The following is a 21,614-nucleotide window of genomic DNA, read 5'->3' as shown; positions in this document are numbered from 1 at the left end:
TTATAACTTTTTCTAATTTCCATCTTTCAGTGTTTAATGTTGGGTCAAAAAAATTTTGTCTGGCACTGAAATATTTGAATAGTCATGATTCCTTAATCATGGTATATATCAAGGAATGCTTAATGCAATTAGAAGTTGCTTATTTAGGAGAAAAATGCTTCTATAGTACTATTTTTTTATGTTTTTCATATTCATCCTGTTTGTGCAGGTTAGTTTTCTGAAACAGTTGCATTTATAATGTTAAGGCTTTTATGATTATCTCTTTACATTGGTGTTTCTATTTTGATAATATAAGAGTTTGAAAAGTTAGTGTGGAAGAAATTAAGTAGGTTTTCTGAGGTGTAGTGAGTGCACGTAAGTATGTACCTGTCAAAAAAATTTAATGTCATAGATTAGCTTAATGGAAATGGTGGACATTTGTGTATGTAAAGAAATCATAAAAACTAAAAACTTTAAAAAATAGTTTATTTATGAATAAAATAAGTTTTATATTAAAATAGTTTTACTATATTAAGATCAACAGTGAGTAATTTTACTTAGTGGTACTTTAAATAAGACATAACTTTATTCATCTGATCCATTCATACATAAACCATAGAGAAATTAAATTTTAAGCTAGTGTTGATTCAGGTCCTTATTGTGATTGTTGGAATAAAGACTCCAAAAATTCACTGGTATTTATTTTGTCATAGTAGGTGGCCATGTTACCTAAAGAAGGAAAGAAAATGGTAGTGATAGAAGACATACTTGGTTGCTAATGGAAATGAAATAAAAGACCTCTTTTTTCATTTTTATCTTTTGTGTGTCATTGTATGTCCTCTTCTGAATTATCATTAGTAGTGTGTTGCTCCTCCTGGTCACTGTACTTGATAGGGATTTGGACATAGAATCCCTGAGTTCCTTCAGCTGCTGGCATATCAATTTGTATTCTTTTCAGTGATTTTTTTTTACCTGTAATGTATCTATAAACTGTAATGAATATATTGGTTCTATCTGTACCAAGGGATCCAAAGCAAATTTTGTTCCAATTTTTGTTAGCCTTGTTATCTTCCTAATCTTGTTACTCAATGTGGCTAAACACAGGCATACCTCAGAGATACGTGGGTTTGGTTTCACATCACTGCAGTAAGACGAATATCGCCATAAAGCAAGTCATATTAATGTTTTGGTTTCCCAGTGCATATAGAAGTTATGTCTTCACTATAATATATTAAATGTACAGTAGTATTATGCCTAAAAAATGCACACAATGTAAAAATGCCTTATTGCTAACAAATGCTGACATCTGACCTTCATCAAGTTGTGAATTTTTTGCTGGTGGAGGATCTTGCCTAGATGTTGATGGCTGCTGACTGATCAAGGTGTGGTTGCTGAAGATTGGGGTGGCTGTGGCAAATTTTAAAAATGAGACAACAATGAGATTTGCCTCGTCAGTTGACTTCCTATCATGAACAATTTCTCTGTAGCATTTTACCCACGGCAGAACTCCTTTCAAAGTCGGAGTCAGTTCTCAAGTCTGCTGCTGCTTTACCAACTAAGTTTATGAAATATTCTAAATTCTTTGTTTTAATAATCCTCACAGCATCTTTACCAAGAACAAATTCCATCTAAGGAAACCACTTCTTTGCTCACCCATCAGAATCAGCTCCTGGTCTGTTAAAGTTTTGATCCTGAGATGGCAGCGGTTCCCTCCCATCTCCAGGCTCCACTTCTAATTGTAATTCTCTTGCTATTTCCGCCACATGTGCAGTTACTTCTTCCACTGAAATCTTGAACCCCTCAAAGTCATCGATGAGGGTTCGAATCTCACCTCGTTCAAACTCTTGTGAATGTTGACATTGTGACCTGTTCTATGAATCAAGGATGTTCTTAATGACATCTGGAATGGTGAATCCTTTCCAGGTCTTTAGTTTAGGTTGCTCAGACCCATCAGAGGAATCACTACCAATGGCAGCTTTAGCTTTACAAAATGTATTTCTTTTCCTTTTTTAAAAAAAGTGTATTTATTGAGTAACAAACTTCAAAGTCTAAATTACTCCTTGACTGCAGAATGGACACAGAATGGATGTCATGTTAGCAGGCATGAAAATATTAGTCTTGTTGTACATCTCCATCAGACATCTTGGGTGACCAGGTGCATTGTTAATAAGCAGTTATTTGAAAGGAATCTTTTTGACTGAGCAGTAAGTTTCAACACTGACAAAATATTTAGTAAATCATGTTGTAAACATATGTGCTGTGGTCCAGGCTTTGTGGTTTTATTTATTGAGCACAGGCAGAATAGATTTAATATACTTCTTAAGGGTGCCTGGGATTTTTGGAATGGTGAATGAGCATTGGCTTCAACTTAAAATGACCAGCTACATTAGCCACTAAAAAGAGAGTCAATCTGTCCCTTGAACCTTTGAAGCCAGGCATTGACTTCTCCTCTCTAGCTATCAAAGCCCTGGATGGCATCATCTTCCAATAGAAAGGCATTTCATCTACTTTGAAAATCTGTTATTTAGTGTAGCCACCTTCATTAATTCTCTCAGCTGGATCTTCTGGGTAACTTGTTGCAGCTTCTACTTGTCCACTTGCTGCTTTATCTTGCACTTTTATGTTATGGAGATGCCTTCTTCCCTTAAACCTCATGAACCAATCTCTGCTAGCTTCAAACTTTAACTCTGTGGCTTCCTTGCTTCTCTCAGCCTTCCTAGAACTGAAGAGAGTTAGGGCCTTGATTTGGATTGGATTAGGCTTTGACTTAAGGGAATATTGTGACTGATTTAGTCTTTTATCAAAACCATTAAAACTTTATCCATGTGGGCAATAAGACTGTGTCACTGTCTGATCATTTGAGTGTTCCTTGGAATAGCACATTTAATTTCTGTTAAGAATGGTTTCTTTGCATTTACACTTGGCTAACTGATACAGCGGCCTAGCTTTCAGCCGGTCTCAGCTTTCAATATGCCCTCCTCACTAAACTTAATCATTTTAGCTTTTGATTTAAAGTGAAAGATGTGTGACTCTTCCTTTCATTTGAACACTTAGAGATCAATGTGGGGGTATTAATTGGCTTAATTTCAATATTGTGTCTCAGGGAATAGGAAGGCTAAGAAGAAGGGAGAGATGAGAGAGCAGTGGTTGGTAGAGCAGTTAGAACACACACAGTGACTCGATTAACTGTACAGTCTTAGATGACTGTGGTTCATGGCACCCCAAACAATTACAACAGTAACATTAAAGATCAGTGGTCACAGATCACCATAACAAATATGATGATAATGAAAAAGCTGAAATATTGTGAGCATTACCGAAGTGTGACACACAGATATGAAGTGTACAAATTCTATTGGAAAAATGACGCCAATAGATTTGCTCGACACAGGGTTGCCACAAACCTTCAATTTGTAAAAAATACAATATCTGCCAAGCTCGGTACAGCAATGCACAATAAAACAAGGTCTGCCTGAATTATATTTTCCCAAATTATATTCATAAATAAGAATTTATAAGCCATTTTCTCCTCCCTAGAGGAGGGAATTAGCAAGTTATTTCAGTGTCTTTAGGATATAAGAATAATAGCAAAAGCTGAATTTTTTTGGCAAGCATGTTACAATCCACTTACACTGTAGGGATGGAAACAGGGTAGGCAGAGAGGATAGAGAGACGTTTATTTGGACAATTTTTAAAAATACTTTAAAATGTTTTGATAGAGGGCCTGGCTGGCTTGGTTGGTAAAATGTGTGACTCTTGATGTTAGGGTCATGGTTTCAAGCCCCATGTTGGGTGAGGAGCTTACAAAGGTGTGTGTGTGTGTGTGTGTGTGTGTGTGTGTGTGTAATGTTTTGAGAATTTACAGTAGGTTATCAACTTCCACATTTGACAGGACCAAAGATACCTTTTAATATAAGTAATTTAAAAAAAATTATCCCAACTTTTAAATATCTTCTTTCCATATATAGGCTTAGGTAATTATAAGTTAGTTATATTTATCTTCATCGTATCTAAACAGGAATTCATTTGTTAAAATTCCCATTTTGGTATTTAGACAAATATTTGAGCCAGTAATCTCACTGTAGTAGCAAATAACCATATATAGATAGATCAAAGACCATAAAAACCACACGAAGCTATTTGACTTGGGTTTGTTTAGAGACAGTTAAGACTACTGTATACCATTCATTGTCCAGATATGTCCATTTTTTAAAGCTTATTCATTTACTTTGAGAGATAGAGAAAGAGCACATGAGTAAGGTAGGGGAAGACAGAGAGGGAGAGAGAATCCCAAGCAAGTCTGCATTCTCAGCACAGAGCCTGACGTGGCCTTGATCTCATGAACTGCAAGATAATAACTGGAGCCGAAATCAAGAGCCAGACTCTTAACCAACTGAGCCACCCAGGCAACCCCTGTTATTTTTTGGGATATTTTATGGATATTTTTTATCCATTTGGAAAGAATGTTTTTATTTTTAGTTTGCTCATTGGCATTTTAAAGAACTTTCTTGTGTCATCAGCCTAATTTGTATATGCAGTAATCGATTCTGTCTTCAAATACTTCAGGAATTCAGGTCTCAGTTCAAACTTGAATGGCCATTTATTTATTGCTTCAGTGGATGATGGTGGGTGGAGGGGCGGAAAACTTTACTGTTTGCTTTTTCATATTTCTAGCTAATTAATTAGAACATTCCTCTGCTCTAAAAAATATATGTAATCTGGAAATCTGAAGTAAGGATGAGTTCCATAGTCTAGTTAGTAAAATATTTAGGCCAAGCTAAATGATTTCACACTTTTTATTTTGATGTAGACAACTCTGGTAAGAATATTTATTATATGCGTAATTATATGCATTGCTTTCCTAGAATCATACAAAGTGATCTGAAACAAAGTTCTTTTATTCTTTTGCTTGAACAGGAGGTCAGCCATGAATATTATATCATTTGAGAGACGCTTGTGGTATAAACTTGCATGTGACAGACAACTTGGGATTATACAGGAACAAATAAGCAGATAATTTTAATATACTAATAGGATTAGTAAGTACAAAGTACTTGTATGTGTTCCACATGCAGGCTGAACTATGTATATATTGCTTTACGAAAAACTAAAAGCTAAGAAGGAGAAGATCTGACAGTGATTGGTTTCCCTGTCCTCCTACAGTCAACTGGAGGAGAGTCCAGGCTGCCCCCTCTCCATGGGGCGCGTGGTCTTCAGTTTGCCTCCGTCCTCATTAAATGTTCAGTATAGCCAGCGAATAAGTTAGACTCAGGATTTTACCTGCTTTCAGAGGAATGAATCAAAGCATAATTACTGTCTTTTTCTTCACCAGTAGTAAGAGGTATTAATGGTGTTCCACTATCTCAGTCAAATAAATGAGATTAAAATGATACTTGTTTTATCAAAGTTTTCTATCAGTTGAGATTCTTGAACTGTATTTGGGCATGTTTGGTTTGTATGCCCAAGTGAGTTCTGAACATGAAATGAAGATGGTTCTGGCAGTAGCACTTAGTCTGTCTGACCCTTTTTATTGAATATATATTCACTATTAAAATAGGAAATCCCCTTTTTGCCAAATTGGTGGACAATAATTAATTTTGGAGTTTTTACTTCTAAAGTGAAAAGAGTTGCTCAGGATTACAAATTAAGTGACTCTGAGTAAAATGGAATGTTACAAATGTCTTCTATTTGTGAATAAAGGAAGCAGTTTCTAAAATCTTTTTTTAAAATTTGAGCACTTATTAAACTGTGATTTAAAATGGCATTATTTGTAGTTAAAATTAGTGAGAAATGTTAGTCTATTCTGTGAGTATCATGAAGAAATTTAGCCGCCTAATGCCTCGCTTGTCAATAAAATGTTTTTCAATGTATTTTTAGTACAGAATAATAATGAGTGATTTTATAATGTTACTGTTGCAAAATCTCTTCTAGAATGGAAACAATATATGTTTTTGCTGTTTTAGTAAACAAGAGCTCTCTGGGGTTTGTTTCTTTAAGGTCTATGCCTTTGGGTTTTATGTGCTCAAAGATGGTACATGGGAACTGATTATAATTCTCTTCCCTCCAGGTCCATCTTGCAGATGTGCACAGGCATCAGATCTGGCACACCTGCTTCAATTTTCACTTCCTTTCTTTCCCAGTGACCACATTAAGGCTGGTGAATTTGTGTTTTGTTCTTTCCGTTAACTGTGTTACTGTGGTACATCTTGAAGCCAATATGGGCATTTGACTTTTATTATTTGTTTTATTACTTTTTTTTTTTTTTGGTTTATTCATTGGTAGTGTTGGAGTTTTAAATGTTTACAAAAACAAAAAGATTAATTTGTAACTCCCAAGTTATCATTAATTTAGATTCAGTCTTTCAGTGAAAATGGTACAGTCTTTTTATATAGAAGGATATATATATGTGTATATATATGTATATATGTATATATATTATATACATATATATATATATATATATATATATATATATATATAATAAAAGGATCACCATGGTGTTACTGGGAAGACCTGTGAATGGGTCTCTTGTTTCTTGATAGGCGTATAGTGGTAAGGCTCAAATCCTTTGGTTTTTCAAAATATGAAGGATGAGTAAAAGAGACTTATAAGACATGGGAACTGAGACTGAGCTACATTTTAGAATTTGTTACATTCAGGAGGCCCTTTAAAGGCATTATTTGAAAGAGATCACATGATACTTGACTTCCACATATATAAAAATCAAATTTTCACCTCCTTATGGCTTGTGCCTTTACAATTTTTGTTAGACTTTCCCTTTTTTATATATGCAGGGTAAGGTATTTTTATTGTTGTAACATTTTTTGAATCTTTAATTATTAGTATTAGTTCTCCGATCTTTTACTATGAAACTAGGCATATTCTTCCTCATTATATTTTGGAGTCCATTGATTGAATTTGCCTGGTTGTGCTTTTTGTGTGTGTATTGGTAAAATTGCCTAGTTGTTCAGGAAATTGATTTGTATGGATATTGGCTTATGTCAGTGAGAATACTGTATTTCTAATATTAGCAATTGTAGTTGGTAAATAAAAATAATGTGTTGTAATGAGAAGACTGATGAACTGGGACTCAACGGGCATTTTTTTTTATTAACTTTGCATCACTGAAGTTTGAGTTTTGGGGAAGTTCTGTTAACATCTTTGCGCCTTCTTTTCCTCATCTGTAGAATTGAAAAGGTGGATTTTGGTTATTTTTAAAGATTTATTCCAGTTCCTCTGACATCCTATGATCTTTTAAATTTTAAAGACTTGCCTTTCTAGAAAAACAAGGTATTTTATTAGTCATTGTATACTATTTCCACATTGTATAGGAATTTTGAAAGTTGTGTTTTGTAATTACTCACTCAGTATTTAAGATACCACCTATATCTCTCTCTGTACCATTGCTTTCTATAATTGGTCTCAACCTATATTTTTCTCTCATTTCTTCCCCATTTTCTAGCCAGAATATTCCAGACTTTTGCCTCTAAAATGTGCTTTACACATTTTTTACTTTTATGCTGTTGCTCATACTATTCCCTTTTTTGCACTCTTCCCCATCCCCAAGCCACTTTGAGGCACTATAACATTTCTCTTATTATTATTTTGGCTTTGCATGTTAACTCTCTATTTATTGTGTGGTGTTGTATAGGAGACAGTGAATTCCTTGCAAGGCCGGTATTTAATTTTCATCATTTTACTAACCTTATTAGTGACACACATAATACTTTTCACACAAATAGGGGCTAAATATTTCTAGAACTGAATTTGTAAAATGATTAATGACATGTAGTCAATGGCTAGGAACAATGAAAACTTAACAGCATAATAAGAAAATTAATGGCCATTTTGAATTGAAGCAGAGTTTTAACCATCTATGCTGACTACAAACATTTGTATTCCCTGGTCACTTAGGTACTATTATCTTCCCTCCATTCATTCTTCTTGACTCATTTACTTAACTACTTAACACTTGCTTTTTTCCCAGTAACCCAGTTAACTACTTGCCTGCATTCATCATTGTAGTTGAACACTGCCATGGTCTTAAAATGAGTATATATAATTTCTTTAATACATTCTTGCTTAGATATGTATATTTTCCTGACTTATCCCCTTGGTCTTGTTCTTAGGCTTATCAACTTTAATCTCTTGTTGTTCTTTTGCATTCTTCAATTTACATTTCTTTTCACTTGCTCTTTCACTTTTGAGAAGTCATTCATTCTGTTTCTTAAAGGAACAAGCTCTTTGATTGCTGTCTCTAGGTAGCTTACATTTACAAGTGTCTTAGAGTCAGTCAGATATTGGGAATTGATAGTGGAATGGCTGGCCATCAGGAATGCGCTTGAGTTAGTTCTGCCAGACCAACACTCTTGTGTCTTTTTAGTGGGAGAGTATCTGCAGGAGCAATGCTGGCACTGGCCCTTCGGTTAAAGGAGTTGATTCTGTTTATAAAAGTTGTGAGATGTTAATGGGCATTTGTACAGGTGGACTTTTGGGGGAGAATACTTGAGTTCTAGAATGTATCAAAGCATTCATTAAAATGCTTGAGTTGGGCATGGATGAATGGGTAGAGATGATCCCGCACCCCCTTGGCTTCAATGATCTTTTTACTCTTGAATTAATTATTGTCTGCAACAGATGTGTGGTTGGTTTGGACTGGATAAAAGACCAAAAAGCAGTAAGACAATGAGTTATAAAACTGAAAAGACAACAGGAAAGTAAAAGGCATAAGGTAAAAAGTTGCGTATCTTTATGCCACTTAAAGTCAGTAGTATATATTAAGTCATTCTTGGAAACATTATATCCAAGAAACGGTACTTGAGAAGATAAAATGAGAAAGTAGCAGAGAGGAAATTGTCTGGGATTAAGTTTAAGTCTATGTTATTTTTAGTTCTATTTTTATAGCACATCTCAAATCTCTAAGGATTTCTGTATTAATAAATATTTAAGTCAGATATTATATTTGCATACTAGTAAGAGTAACTCATACATTCATTAAGAAATATTTTTTAATGTTTATGTTTTTGAGAGAGAGAGAGCGTGAGCGTGAGGGAACATGGGAGAGGGGCAGAGAGAGAGGGAGACAGAGGATCCAAGCAGGCTCTGCATTGTTAATGCAGAGCCTGATGTGGGGCTTGAACTCACAAAACTGTGAGATGATGACCCAAGCTGAAGTCAGCTGCTTAACTGACTGAGCCACCCAGGCTCCCCAAGAAGTATTTTGATATTTAAATTTCTTAGAAAGCATTTGGATAATTTTATTAATACAACATCCCTTTAAGGGTACAAAAGATAGAAAATATGCATTGCCCATTTTTGTTCTGAGATCATAAATAGGGAATATCCAGGGCTCTTTCCCTAGTATTTATATAGAAGCATTTTATAGTACAGAACAAAGCTGCATGTTGACTTAAGAAAATAATTTTGGTTAACTTTTACTTTAGAAAATATTAAGCATTTATTTTATTTTAACAGGTATCTTTCAGATGAAGGCATTGAAGCTTGCACAAGTTCTCCTGACAAAGTCAATATAAATGACATCATCCTGATTGCTCTCAATGTAGGTTTTGTTTATTAACTTATATAAACATTTTAAATCTGGAAGCTATGTTCATGAGAAACCTCTTATAAAATAAACTGGGTATTAAGATAAGTAATATGGAAGACATCTTTTATTTTTATTGTACATTTTAAGTTGCAGTGATGTTTGTTGAATTTGGTAATCTCCTATCAGCCCAATTTTTAGAAATACATGTTTCTTGCATCATCTATTATACAGAATCGAATGAAAAGAAAAAAATGCAATTAAAACTTTCCTCCCATTGATCAGTTATAAAATTTCATAACATTACAGTAGATACATATTAGAAAAAATTAATCATATTTGTTAAAACAAATTACCGTTTAATTAATATAGGAACTGTAGGTAGGTTATAGCATTTTGACAGCTGTATTTATTGTTTCAAAATAACTTTTCCTGTGAATAAAAGTAATATATTGTAGAACACTTTAGAATACAAAAGTAAAATAAGAAAATTAGGGCTATTTAATGTTAAATAGGGCTGTTAATGTTGTGTATATATTTCTTTCCAATCTCTCTCCCTTTACTATCTGTAATAGTCGTATGTTTTTCATAATTGGGATTGGCTTTTGGATTTTTTTTGAAGAGTTTTAAAAAGTATTTGAAATTTAGGTGTAAGTTAAATGAATTTTTTTTTCAATCTTGCAGTTACCCCAAGGAGAGTTTTTTTCATACTACCTTTATAATAACAACCTATTAAATTTATAATCTAATCTATTCAATTAAATTTATACATTATGATACATAATCAACAGAATTTATAAGAGAATTACTGTCTGACGAATCCATCATATCACTGCAAAAGAGTATAACAAATGGCAGCAACTGATAAGAACTTTTAAGATAGAATAAATATATAAACTGTGTGTAACTTTTTCTTTTCAAATTACTTAAATTTATTTATTATTAAATGGACTTAAACAGATAAAATTTATGTTTTAATTCTGACATTTTTTTCAGCTTCTTTAAATTTTATTCAGTAAAACTAACAGGGTCATTTTTTGTTCTTAGCTAAGAATGTAGATTTTTAAAAAGACTATAAAATTTTTTAAAGTAAGCTTTAGAAATTACGCATGTTATCTATGACTACAAATGGAAATATTCCTGGGGCACCTGGGTGACTCCGTCAGTTAAGCCTTCAACTTTGGCTCAAGTCATGATCTCACAGTTCATGAGTTCAAGCCCCACTTCAGGCTCTGTGCTGACAGCTCAGAGTCTGGAGCCTGCTTTGGATTCTGTGTCTCCCTCTCTCTCTGCCCCTCCTTTTCTCCTCTCCTCTCCTCCTCCTCTCTCTCTCTCTCTCTCTCTCTCTCCCTCCCCTCCCCCTAACCCCACTCTCAAAAATGAGTAAACATTAAAAAAATTTTTATTAAGAAATATTCCTCATATGCTCTTTTTTTGACCTGTACCTTAATAAGTGAATTCTACTTTAAAAAAATATGAAGACTTCTATTTGTTAAAAAAAATTCTAAAGATGAGGAAGAGATTTCATGACAATCTTCTACTCTTCTTATTTTTCTTATTTATATACTTAGGTAAAGAGCAATTAGCTATCTATAATTGGGTATGAAACTTTATTATTTTTTAAAAGTTTATTTATTTATTTTGAGAGTGAGTGGCCCACAGATATATGTGAGCCAGAGAGAGGCAGAGAGAGTAGGAGAGAGAGAATCCCAAGCAGGCTCCCACATGGGGCACAATCTCAGGAGCTTTAAGGTCATGACCTCAAGAGATCAAGAGTTAGACATTTAACCCACTGAGCCATGCTGACGTCCCTGGTTGTAAAACTTAAAATAAAATAAATCAAGATGAAGTATTTGTCCCATGCACATAAGAGGTACATGATAACCATTATTTTGTGAATTAATTTCTTTATAATTTTTTCTGAAATATATAGTTGAAAATTCCAGCCCAAGCTATCATGCCACATAACAGGAAAAAGAAATATTTCTACACCAGACAGATAATCTACTTTTGAAGCTTATTTGTCACCTTTAAATAAAATGAGGCATTTGTAGTATTTCTCTTGAATGTTTTCATCTTTTGAGTGACTAAGGAGTGTTAATCAGTAGTTGAAAAAGACTTGTTATTTTTTGTTACATATACCTTACTGCATCTTTGGAGAATAATCCATGCATTAGCTTTCTTATGTCCCCTCCTCCCATGTGGGACATGCTGAGCTTGTTCCTTTGTCCAGCAGTGAGACGAAGTAATATATGTACAGGTTTTCCCTGCTATCCAAAAGTAGAGCAGTCCTATGAAAATTTTGTAAGTCAAAATGGTGTAAAGTGAAGAAGCAATTACCATTGATTTATATGGGAAAACTTTAGAGAGTTCCCAGACCCAAAAAGTACCTCTCTTAGGCTTTTCTGATACTGTGGGGCATATCTTGCTAAGGGAGGCACAAAATAAATTAAGATAAAGCCCGGATGCGCACAACACCATTCAAAGCTATTGCAGCTTGATGCTGAGATGTGAGCGTAGTTCTGGGGAAGAAGCTTGGCGGTGCCCCCTCACTGTTTGCGGTGCGTTCTGTTTCTGTAAAGGCTTGCTGTACGACCAATGCTGAACCCTGGTTTTTTCTTTTTCTGTAAAAAAGAAAATCTTCACATTTCTTTCACTTAGTGAAGACTCACATAGGTCTTTTGTAAAAGCAAAGTGGCATAATGTTAACTTTTGAAAAGCAAGGGTAACTGGACGAGTGTTTCCGCCCAGGAAAGTCTACTAGAGACCAGCACCAAAGGCATTTATTGAGCTGCTCATGAGAGTACTCTCTGCCTAAATGAAACAGTTCTAGACTCCTTCCCCGCAAAAGCAGGTGTTCACCATGAATCACATTGTTCATACAAATAGTCCAGGTAGTGAACCACATTTTCAGTTAGGAGATGGTTCAAGTACAAAGTTCCCAGATTCCACCCTAGGGGCAACCTTATAAAAGCAGGCCCCTCTAGAAAGAGCAGTTATGTAACTCATTTGTGTATAGATTTTTATGTTGAAAAGAAGGTTCTTAAGTTTTTACTCTGTAGAATGGAGAGAAAGAATATTAAGAAATGACATTGAAATCCAACATGCAGCTTGGGGATCAAAATACTTGAATTATTTAGAAGTAAATTAAGTGATAGCTCAGTCTTAAATTACTGAATACTGTGTATTGGTAAAAATTTAAAAATAGATTTTTAAAAATTTCTTTTAAGATTTTATATAATATAAAATGATTTGCCTAATAGATATTACATTAAACTTACTCAAAAAACAGTCAAGAATCTTTTGTATGTGTGCACACATGCATGTCTATTTATAGACTAGATATTTCTTCTGCATAATTTTTTATGTCCAAGATACATGTAGTTTGGGACCCAGTTGTCCTGGTGATCCTGATACAAAGGTGTCTGGATCATAAAATTGCTTTTGCAGTAGTTATAAATTGACTTTGATTTTAGAATGTTTAAAGATTTGGTAGGTCATTTTTATCTTGCTCAAAGAATAATGAAATGATATTCATTTTGTATGTACAGCACTTTAAGAGTTAGGTAAACTTTGAACATATTGTCTGCTTTTCACCTGATAACAACTTTGTGAGATAGGATGAGTGATTTTTTTCCATTTCATAGAAGAATAAATTACCTGGATTTAGAGAATTTGTGACAGTGTCCATGGTCCTATTAATTAATTACAGTTTGTAATGAATCACAGTTTAGGATTTTAGTGTTGTGTTTATTTCTGCTTCTCCTTTTAGTTCACATTAAGTTTCATAATTACTGCTAAAGGCCACAAATGAGGGACCATGATACGTTATAAAATTTGTATATATTCTTTTTCTTATACATATTTAATATTTCAGCCTTTGACTTCAAAATAATGCTTATTTTTTATGAACTGTTAGATGTGTTACTGACTTGATTATTCATATGCAGATGATAATAAAATGTACATGTCTTATATTCACTAAAATTAATGTGATAGGTAATATTCATTAAGTGCTTATTCTTTGTAGTTTATTGACTAAGCGCTTCAATTGTACTGACATTTAATCTTCAAAGCAATCCTAATATAGGGAAGGCTAATATAAGAATATATTTTTGCCCATCTGTTACTCAGTATTTTCAAGGTGAAAAGGCATGCAACTCGAGGTATGCTTCCCCACCTTTCAACCGAGGTATAATTCTTTCACTGTGTTGTTGGATAGAGGCTGCAAACACGATAAGGCTGATACGTTGTTATACAAGTGTTTGGATTTGGGGCTTAGTTTGTCTGGCAGTTCCATTTGGTGAGTTTTTAGCTTAGGAGTAACCCTTGTGTTACATTGAGAAATAAAATATGAATTATGGTGGTAAAAGACTGGAAAGATCTGGGGTGATTATATAATTTTATGCTTGTTTCCTAAGCTGACCACGTACCAATATTTCAAATAAGAGGGGGTTCTGTTATTGTAGGTGGTCAAAGAAGACTCTCCTACTTCTCCCTATGTATTCATTTTATGTTACAGTAATTTTAATCATCTGGTGTTTTACCTGTGAGCCTAACATGAATTTCTGCCTTAAAATTTATGCGATTAAATGCACTCTGTTTTATTTTGCTCTTAAGGAGATGAAGAGCTACAGTTATTATATTTTAAGGGATACAAAACAATATATAAATTTAGTTACCAGTCTAACCTCACACTCCCAGTAACCAAGTAATTTCTTAGCTTAAATAATTATGCCTCCTTCATGAGTATTGACAGTTTTCCACTGAGCAGATTTCTTTCCATTCTTTTAAGTTTGCACTGCCTAAAGAGAACAATATCCTTTCAAGTTCTGCTTTTTATGTAAATTGTACAGTTGAAGTTTTGTTTTTATATCAGAAATGGGATAACTTTGTTTATATTAGTCCTTATGTTTTCCTTTTGGTGTTTTGCTTTGGTTTGCTGAGAAACATGTTCTGCACGTTTATAGAGTTAGTTGTTTCTTCACTAACTTGGATTTCTAGAATTTATTTAAGCAAATAAAATATACTTTTACTACAGTAATGTCTTACTGTTCTTGTTGTAGTTGTGCTGTTCCCTAGGATATTGGTATGTTACGTAGCTTTGTTTTAGGCATCAACCTGTAGAATCATGTTTTCATGGCTCTGCATAGCAGGGTTACATAGGATTCTCTTATCAAAAATATATTCTGTTTACGTATTTTAAAGTAGTCCTTTGGTTTGTGATTGGGCATTAATTTTTTTTAGTAAGACTACAGTTTATATAAAAGCAAGTGTTAATTTTAATAGGAAGATTTAGTAAGCTAAAAGTTATCGAAAGGAATACGACCAGGTTTAAGTCCTTAAACATTGCTACTCAACAGTGTACTTGAAACGACATGTGTATGGGACTATGTTATTTGAAAAGATTGATTATATGTCTAGATCTCATAATTAGCTAAAGGATACTTAAATTTCATTCTGCAAGCCTTAAGTAACTTCATCTTTTGTTTATGACTAAGATTAGATTTAGATTTACTTTTATCTATAATTATATTTTAATAATAATATTTTTATTTTAGACAGACTTAAGAACAATTGGCAAGAAATTCCTCCCCAGTGACATCAATGGTGGAAAGGTAGAAAAGGTAAAGAAAAACGTTAACTTCCTAAATTATGCTAACTACAATAAATATGAACATTGACTAAATTATGAGAATTATTTTTTGGCAGTAAAGACTGCAACTGCAAAATATTTAAGAAGTGAGTACATCACAGAGTCGTCCTTGTAGCAACTCTATACAAATGAAAAATAACTGACTTGAACTTTTAAACTTTTGGTGACTTTTTCAACATTTAAAAAAAACTTCTGTTTCAGGTATTATAATTATGGCACACTCACATGTGAGACTTACCAGATATGCTGGAGTTCAGGACAACAACCTTTTTGTATCTTTTAATTTTAGTTATCTATTTCTGTGTTTATTTAATTAGTTTATTTACATAAAATTATAAGATTGTGAGGATATCAGAAGCAGTTTGTCAAAGCTATGCATTTGGTTATTGCTGTCATTTTGTACCATATATACATAAATGTATAATATAATATATATGTCATATATATTAGATATCTTAGAACACATATTCATGTTATAAATTTTTTCAGTTATCTTTCTAAAATTCGGGGATACAATTTTTATTTATTTATTTTTTAAAATATAATTTATTGTCAGATTGGCTTACCTATAACACCCAGTGCTCATCCCAACAAGTGCTCTCCTCAATGCCCATCACCCATTTTCCTCTCTCCCCAACCCCCCCATTAACCCTCAGTTTGTTTTCTGTATTTAAGAGTCTCTTATGGTTTGCCTCCCTTCCTATTTGTAACTATTTTTATCCCCTTCTGCTCCCTCCTGGTCTTCTGTTAAGTTTCTCAAGATCCACATATGAGTGAAAACATATGATGTCTGTCTTTTCTCTGACTGACTTATTTCACTTAGCATAAGATCCTCCAGTTCCATCCATATTGCTGCAAATGGCAGGATTTCATTCTTTCTCATTGCCAAGTAGTATTCCATTGTGTATATAAACCACATCTTCTTTATCCATTCATCAGTTGATGGACATTTAGGCTGTTTCTGTAATTTGGCTATTGTTGAACATGCTTTTAAAAACATTGGTGTACATGTGACCCTTGCATCAGGACTCCCAGGGATACAATTTTTAGATACCAACTACTCAGTCTTTTACTTAGTATTTGTTTATTTTCAATTTCTTCTTTTTATTTGAAAATACATATAAATTATGTCAGTCAAGAATTTTATGTGCTGTTGGTCACTTTTTGAACTTCTTTTAAAAAAACTTTTTAGCATTTATTTATTTCTGAGAAACAGAGCACAAGTTGGGGGTGGGGTAAGAGAGAGAGGGAGACACAGAGCCAAAGCAGGCTCCGGGCTGTCAGCACAGAGCCTGATGTGGAGCTTGAACCCACAGACCAAGAGACCATGACCTGAACCAAAGTCAGACACTTAATTGACTGAGCCACCCAGGTACCCCCATCACTTTTTGAACTTTTAAAGAACATCATTACCTATAATTTAAATAAATATTTTCAGTGTGTATGTTTTGAGTTTGGATAAATAGTCTTATAATTTTAACACTTAGATATTTAATATAGTTATCAGATGTTTTAAATTTTAGATAATTGTAAAAGATCTATGATCTAACAACTTTTCTCACATTTCTCACATATTCTAAATATTAATCCATTTATGTAAATGATGGTAATCATTTAGCTAGAAAGAATCATAAGCGTTTCTAATCTGATCTAGTTTTTCTTGAAAAATTTTTTAATGTTTATTTATTTTTGAAAGAGACAGAGAGAGGGGGGAGGGACAGAGAGAGAGGGAGACACTGAATCCAAAGCAGGCTTCAGGCTCTGTGCTATGATGTGGGGCTTGAACTCATGAACCATGAGATCATGACCAGAGCCAAAGTCGGATGCTCAACCGACTGAGTCATTCAGGTGCCCCATAATCGTACATAGTTTTTTTTCTTGCCATACTTCTTTTTCTTTTTTAATTCTTTTTTTAAAATTTACATCCAAGTTAGTTAGCATATAGTTCAACAATAATTTCTTTTTTTATTTTCTTTTTTTTAAGTAATAATTTCAAAAGTAGATTCCTGAATTCCCCTTACCCATTTAGCTCATTCCCCCCCCAAGCCCTTCAGTAACCCTCTGTTCTCCATATTTAAGAGTCTCTTAGGTTTTTGTCCCCATCCCTATTTTTAAATTATTTTTGCTTCCCTTCCCTTATGTTTATCTGTTTTGTATCTTAAAGTCCTCATATGAGTGAAGTGATATGACATTTGTCTTTCTCTGACTAATTTCACTTAGCATAACACCTTCTAGTTCCGTCCACGTAGTTGCAAATGGCAAGAGTTCATTCTTTTTGATTGCTGAGTAATATTCCATTGTATATATGTACACCACATCTTCTTTATCTATTCATCCATCGATGGACATTTGGACTCTTTCCATACTTTGGATATTGTCGATAGTGCTGCTATAAACTTTGGGGTGCATGTGCCCCTTCAAAACAGCATACCTGTATCGCGTAGATAAAATACCTAGTAATGCAATTGCTAGGTTGTAGGGTAGTTCTATTTTTAATGTTTTGAGGAATCTCCATACTGTTTTTCAGAGTGGCTGTACTAGTTTGCATTCCCACCAGCCGTGCAAAAGAGATCCTCTTTCTCCACATCCTCGCCAACATCTGTTGTTGCCTGAGTTGTTAATGTGAGCCATTCTGATGGGTGTGAGATGTATCTCATTGTGATTTTGATTTGTATTTCCCTGATGATGAGTGACTTTGAGCATCGTTTTATGTGTCTGTTGGCCATCTGGATGTCTTCTTTGGAGAAGTGTCTGCTCATGTCTTTAGTTCATTTTTTCTTTGGATTATTTGTTTTTTGGGTGTTGAATTTGATAAGGTCTTCATAGATTTTGGGTGCCAACCCTTAATCTGATACGTCATTTACAAATATCTTTTCCCATTCCATTGGTTGCCTTTTAATTTTGCTGATTGTTTCCTTCACTGTACAGAAGCTTTTTATTTTGATGAGGTCCCATTAGTTCACTTTTGCTTTTGTCTCCCTTGCCTCTGGAGACATGTTGAGTAAGAAATTGCTGCAGCCAAGGTCAAAGACTCTCTTGCCTGCTTTCTCCTTGAGGATTTTGATGGCGCTGTCTTACATTTAGGTCTTTCATCCATTTGGAGTTTATTTTTGTGTATGGTGGAAGAAAGTGATCGAGGTTCATTTTTCTGCACGTTGCTGTCCAGTTTTCCCAGCACCACCTGCTGAAGAGACTGTCTTTATTCCATTGAATATTCTTTCCTGCATTGTTGAAGATGAGTTGGCCATACGTTTGTGGGTACATTTTTGGATTCTCTATTCTGTTCCATTATTTAGGGGGTTTTTTGGACACAAATACACCTATAAACTCTATACTGTATACTCCGTAAACTCCTCAGCAATTCATTTTAATGTTAACAACACTCTGTGTCAGCAGACTTTAATTATCTTTTAATCTAAAGTTCTTCTGCTACAACTTAAAGTTCATGTTTTCTTTATCTTGCTTTGGAAGTAGAGAACATCTGCTTACCTTCCCTTGGGAATAATTCTTCATATACTTGCAGACTTGTAAATGTCATTGCCACAGGTTTATTTTGCTAAAGCTAGTTTATCTTGATTCCTTTGTTCTTTCTGTTGCAAACTTTCCATTGAACTTCATTGTCCTCGGAGCTCTCTCTGGTTTCTGTACATCTCTTTTTTTAGTTGTGGTAGTAGTTCTCAGACTTCAGTGTACACCAGAATGAACCTGAAGCCTGGGTAAAACACAGATTGCCAACCTCTCCCCTTTCTCTCCCCCAGTTTCTGATTCCATCGAACTGGGGGAGGGCCTGAGAATTTGTGTTTTGGACAAGTTTCCATGGGATATTGATTCTGCTAGTCTGGGAAGCATACTTAGCAAACTTCTGGATTACAGAACCCCAGATTAGCCAGCAATCTTAGGTAGGTCTGATGAGCCGAACAGTTCTTTACCAGAAAAGTAACTAACATGAGAGCAGTCTGTGCATACCCTACATTAGTTTAAGAAAATTTTAAAGCTTTCTGGGTATTGTTTCTCCATGTTCCTGGTGTGTCTTCAGGGATTTGAGAGCCGTCTCTGCTGGAAGCTGGTGGGGACGCTGCTGAGGAGGCTTATGTCTGCATTTCCACCTGCGCAGAGCATCCTTGCTTCAGAGTTTTGCACAGTGATCTCTTTAGGATTTCTTTTGAATGCAGCCAGCAACAATGAAAAACACCTTGAAATCTTTAAATGTAGAATTTTCTGTACCAAATTTTATCTTTTAAAATATTCTTAATACTAATGTGACTTTAGGTTATGCATAAAATGAGAAGATATAAAATAAGCCCTTTTGAATGGTGTCGGCTAACCCTTTCTGTTCTTTCATTATAGTTTTCCTTTAATTTCCTATTTTTAGCACTAAATATAATTCTTTTCATAGTACCTATATTAATATGTGAAGGTGTTTTAAAAAATAATTTTAATAGAAATTTTGGAAACAGCCCCACAGGAATTGCTCATTTTATGTGCTTTTAGTTCAAAACTCCATATATTATATAAATATATAACCATTTTTAGGCTAAATAAATGTTTAAGGAATATATTTTTGACATGAATTATTTGTGTTTTGTTGATGTTACTAATTCGGTAAAAGCTACTTTATTTGTACCTTTATTGAAATGCTTTATTAACCAGCCTTTTACCATGTTAATGATGACTAAATCCTTATAAACATATGGCTCCAGTCACTAAATTATTGTTATAGTTCATGTTTAAAATACATTTTAAGTAGATTCAAAGTAAATTATTTTAATCTGTGCGTAAGACATAGGCAATAGTTATTAAGCAAAATATTTATAAATTGTCTTAATCTGTGCATAAGATGTAGGCAATATTTAGTAAACAGTATCTGAATAAGCAATCTGTTTTTTGAACATGTCAGATTTTGTTATAATACTGTTTCTTTAGTTATCTTTTATATTAAGTAGGAATGAATGAAAGAACTGAGTTGCCCTGTGACCTTCCAAATAGATCAACTACTTGTATGGGTATAAGCATATGCTTACCTTCCCATTGACAGTTTATATATGAGTTTTAGGCCATAAAGATTGTGAGAGTGGAGAGATGTGTGCTGAGGAAACCATCTTTTGCAACTTCTTTACTGAGTGGTTCAGAGTAGGCTTTGCATTTCTTGGATATAAAGTCTTGGAACCTGGTGGCTTATGATCTAAAAATCATGGAACAAAGTCATAAAAAAAAAAAAAAGGTAAAACTATTCTTTCTATAAAACTGTTTAGTATTTTTAATATTATTTTTTTTTAATTTTTAAAATGTTTTTTATTTTGTATTTTTGAGTGGGGGTGGGGCAGAGCGAGGAGGGAGACACAGAATCCGAAGCAGGCTCCAAGCTCCGAGCTGTCAGCACAGAGCTTGACATGGGGCTTGAACTCATGAACCATGAGATCATGACCTGAACTACAGTCAGATGCTTAACTGACTGAGCCACCCAGATGCCCCTTTAATATTCCTTTTTAAGCTTAATATTTTACAGTAGTCATTTTCATAGCTCAAGCCTCTGAACCAAAGTATAGAATTACAAAATATAGGTTAATGTAAAAATACTTTACCAGTCCAGCTATGTGATAAATTGTGCATTATTGTGGAGCCCTAAAGAGCAAAGACTTTTGGGTCTATGTTTATTTTTTTTTCCTAAGTTTTAGAAATGACAGGGTGTACATGCCTTTTTAAACATGAAACTTTGAGTAAAGACCGAATTTTACAAATGGATGCACCTTCTCAAAGCCTCAGCAATACCAACATCAACCACAAGATGGCTTCCCTGCCTTAAAATTCAAAGTGAATGCCCTCTCACCAGCAGCCTAGAAAATTAGATGTTTTTAAAAAGGAAAAATATTTGGAAAAAGTTTTAAAGTTTTAATTTAAATAAAATTGTGGCTCAGTCGGTTAAGCCTCCGGCTTCGGCTCAGGTCAGATCTCGTGTTTGTGGGTTCGAGCTCTGCGTCGGGCTCTGGGCAGACAGCTAGCTCAGAGCCTGGAGCCTGCTTTCGGTTCTGTGTCTCCTTCTCTCTCAGCCCCTCCCCCTCTCATGCTCTGTCTCTCTCTATACCAAAAATAAATAAAACATTTAAAAAATTTTAAATAAAATTGTATCCTATGTTACGTATGTTAATTTGTTCTGTGCTAATAATGCAGTATGTCAATTTTCCTTCTAGTGAGTTATTAAAATTAAGTATACACGTTTCAGAACAGTGGATTACTCTGAAACACTGATTTTACTATGCAGTAAAGCATAATAAATAAATAAAATGAATAAATACAAGTGCTCATTGGCAACTATTAATAGAACTGTGGAGTTTAAAAACAATTGCACAAAATAATATATATTAGCTGTGTACTCTATTCACTTTACCTTTTTTTTAATTCTCCCGGAGAACAAACAGCTAACAAGGTGAAGGGTAG

General features: G+C 34.1%; 1 protein-coding gene across 1 annotated transcript in view; it reads left to right on the top strand.

The window, feature by feature from the left end:
• The window catches only part of TDRD3 (tudor domain containing 3), a 163,385-nt gene that overhangs the window by 45,787 nt on the left and 95,984 nt on the right, over positions 1-21,614 (top strand). Inside the window, 2 exon segments of the mRNA XM_029936632.1 lie at positions 9,454-9,538; positions 15,085-15,150. Coding sequence (XP_029792492.1) covers positions 9,454-9,538; positions 15,085-15,150 — 151 coding nt within the window.

The sequence above is a fragment of the Suricata suricatta genome, chromosome 4, assembly GCF_006229205.1.
Source record: "Suricata suricatta isolate VVHF042 chromosome 4, meerkat_22Aug2017_6uvM2_HiC, whole genome shotgun sequence".
NCBI classification, from domain to species: domain Eukaryota; kingdom Metazoa; phylum Chordata; class Mammalia; order Carnivora; family Herpestidae; genus Suricata; species Suricata suricatta.
Note: the sequence above shows the minus strand (reverse complement) of the source record. Positions and strands in the feature narration are given on the sequence as shown.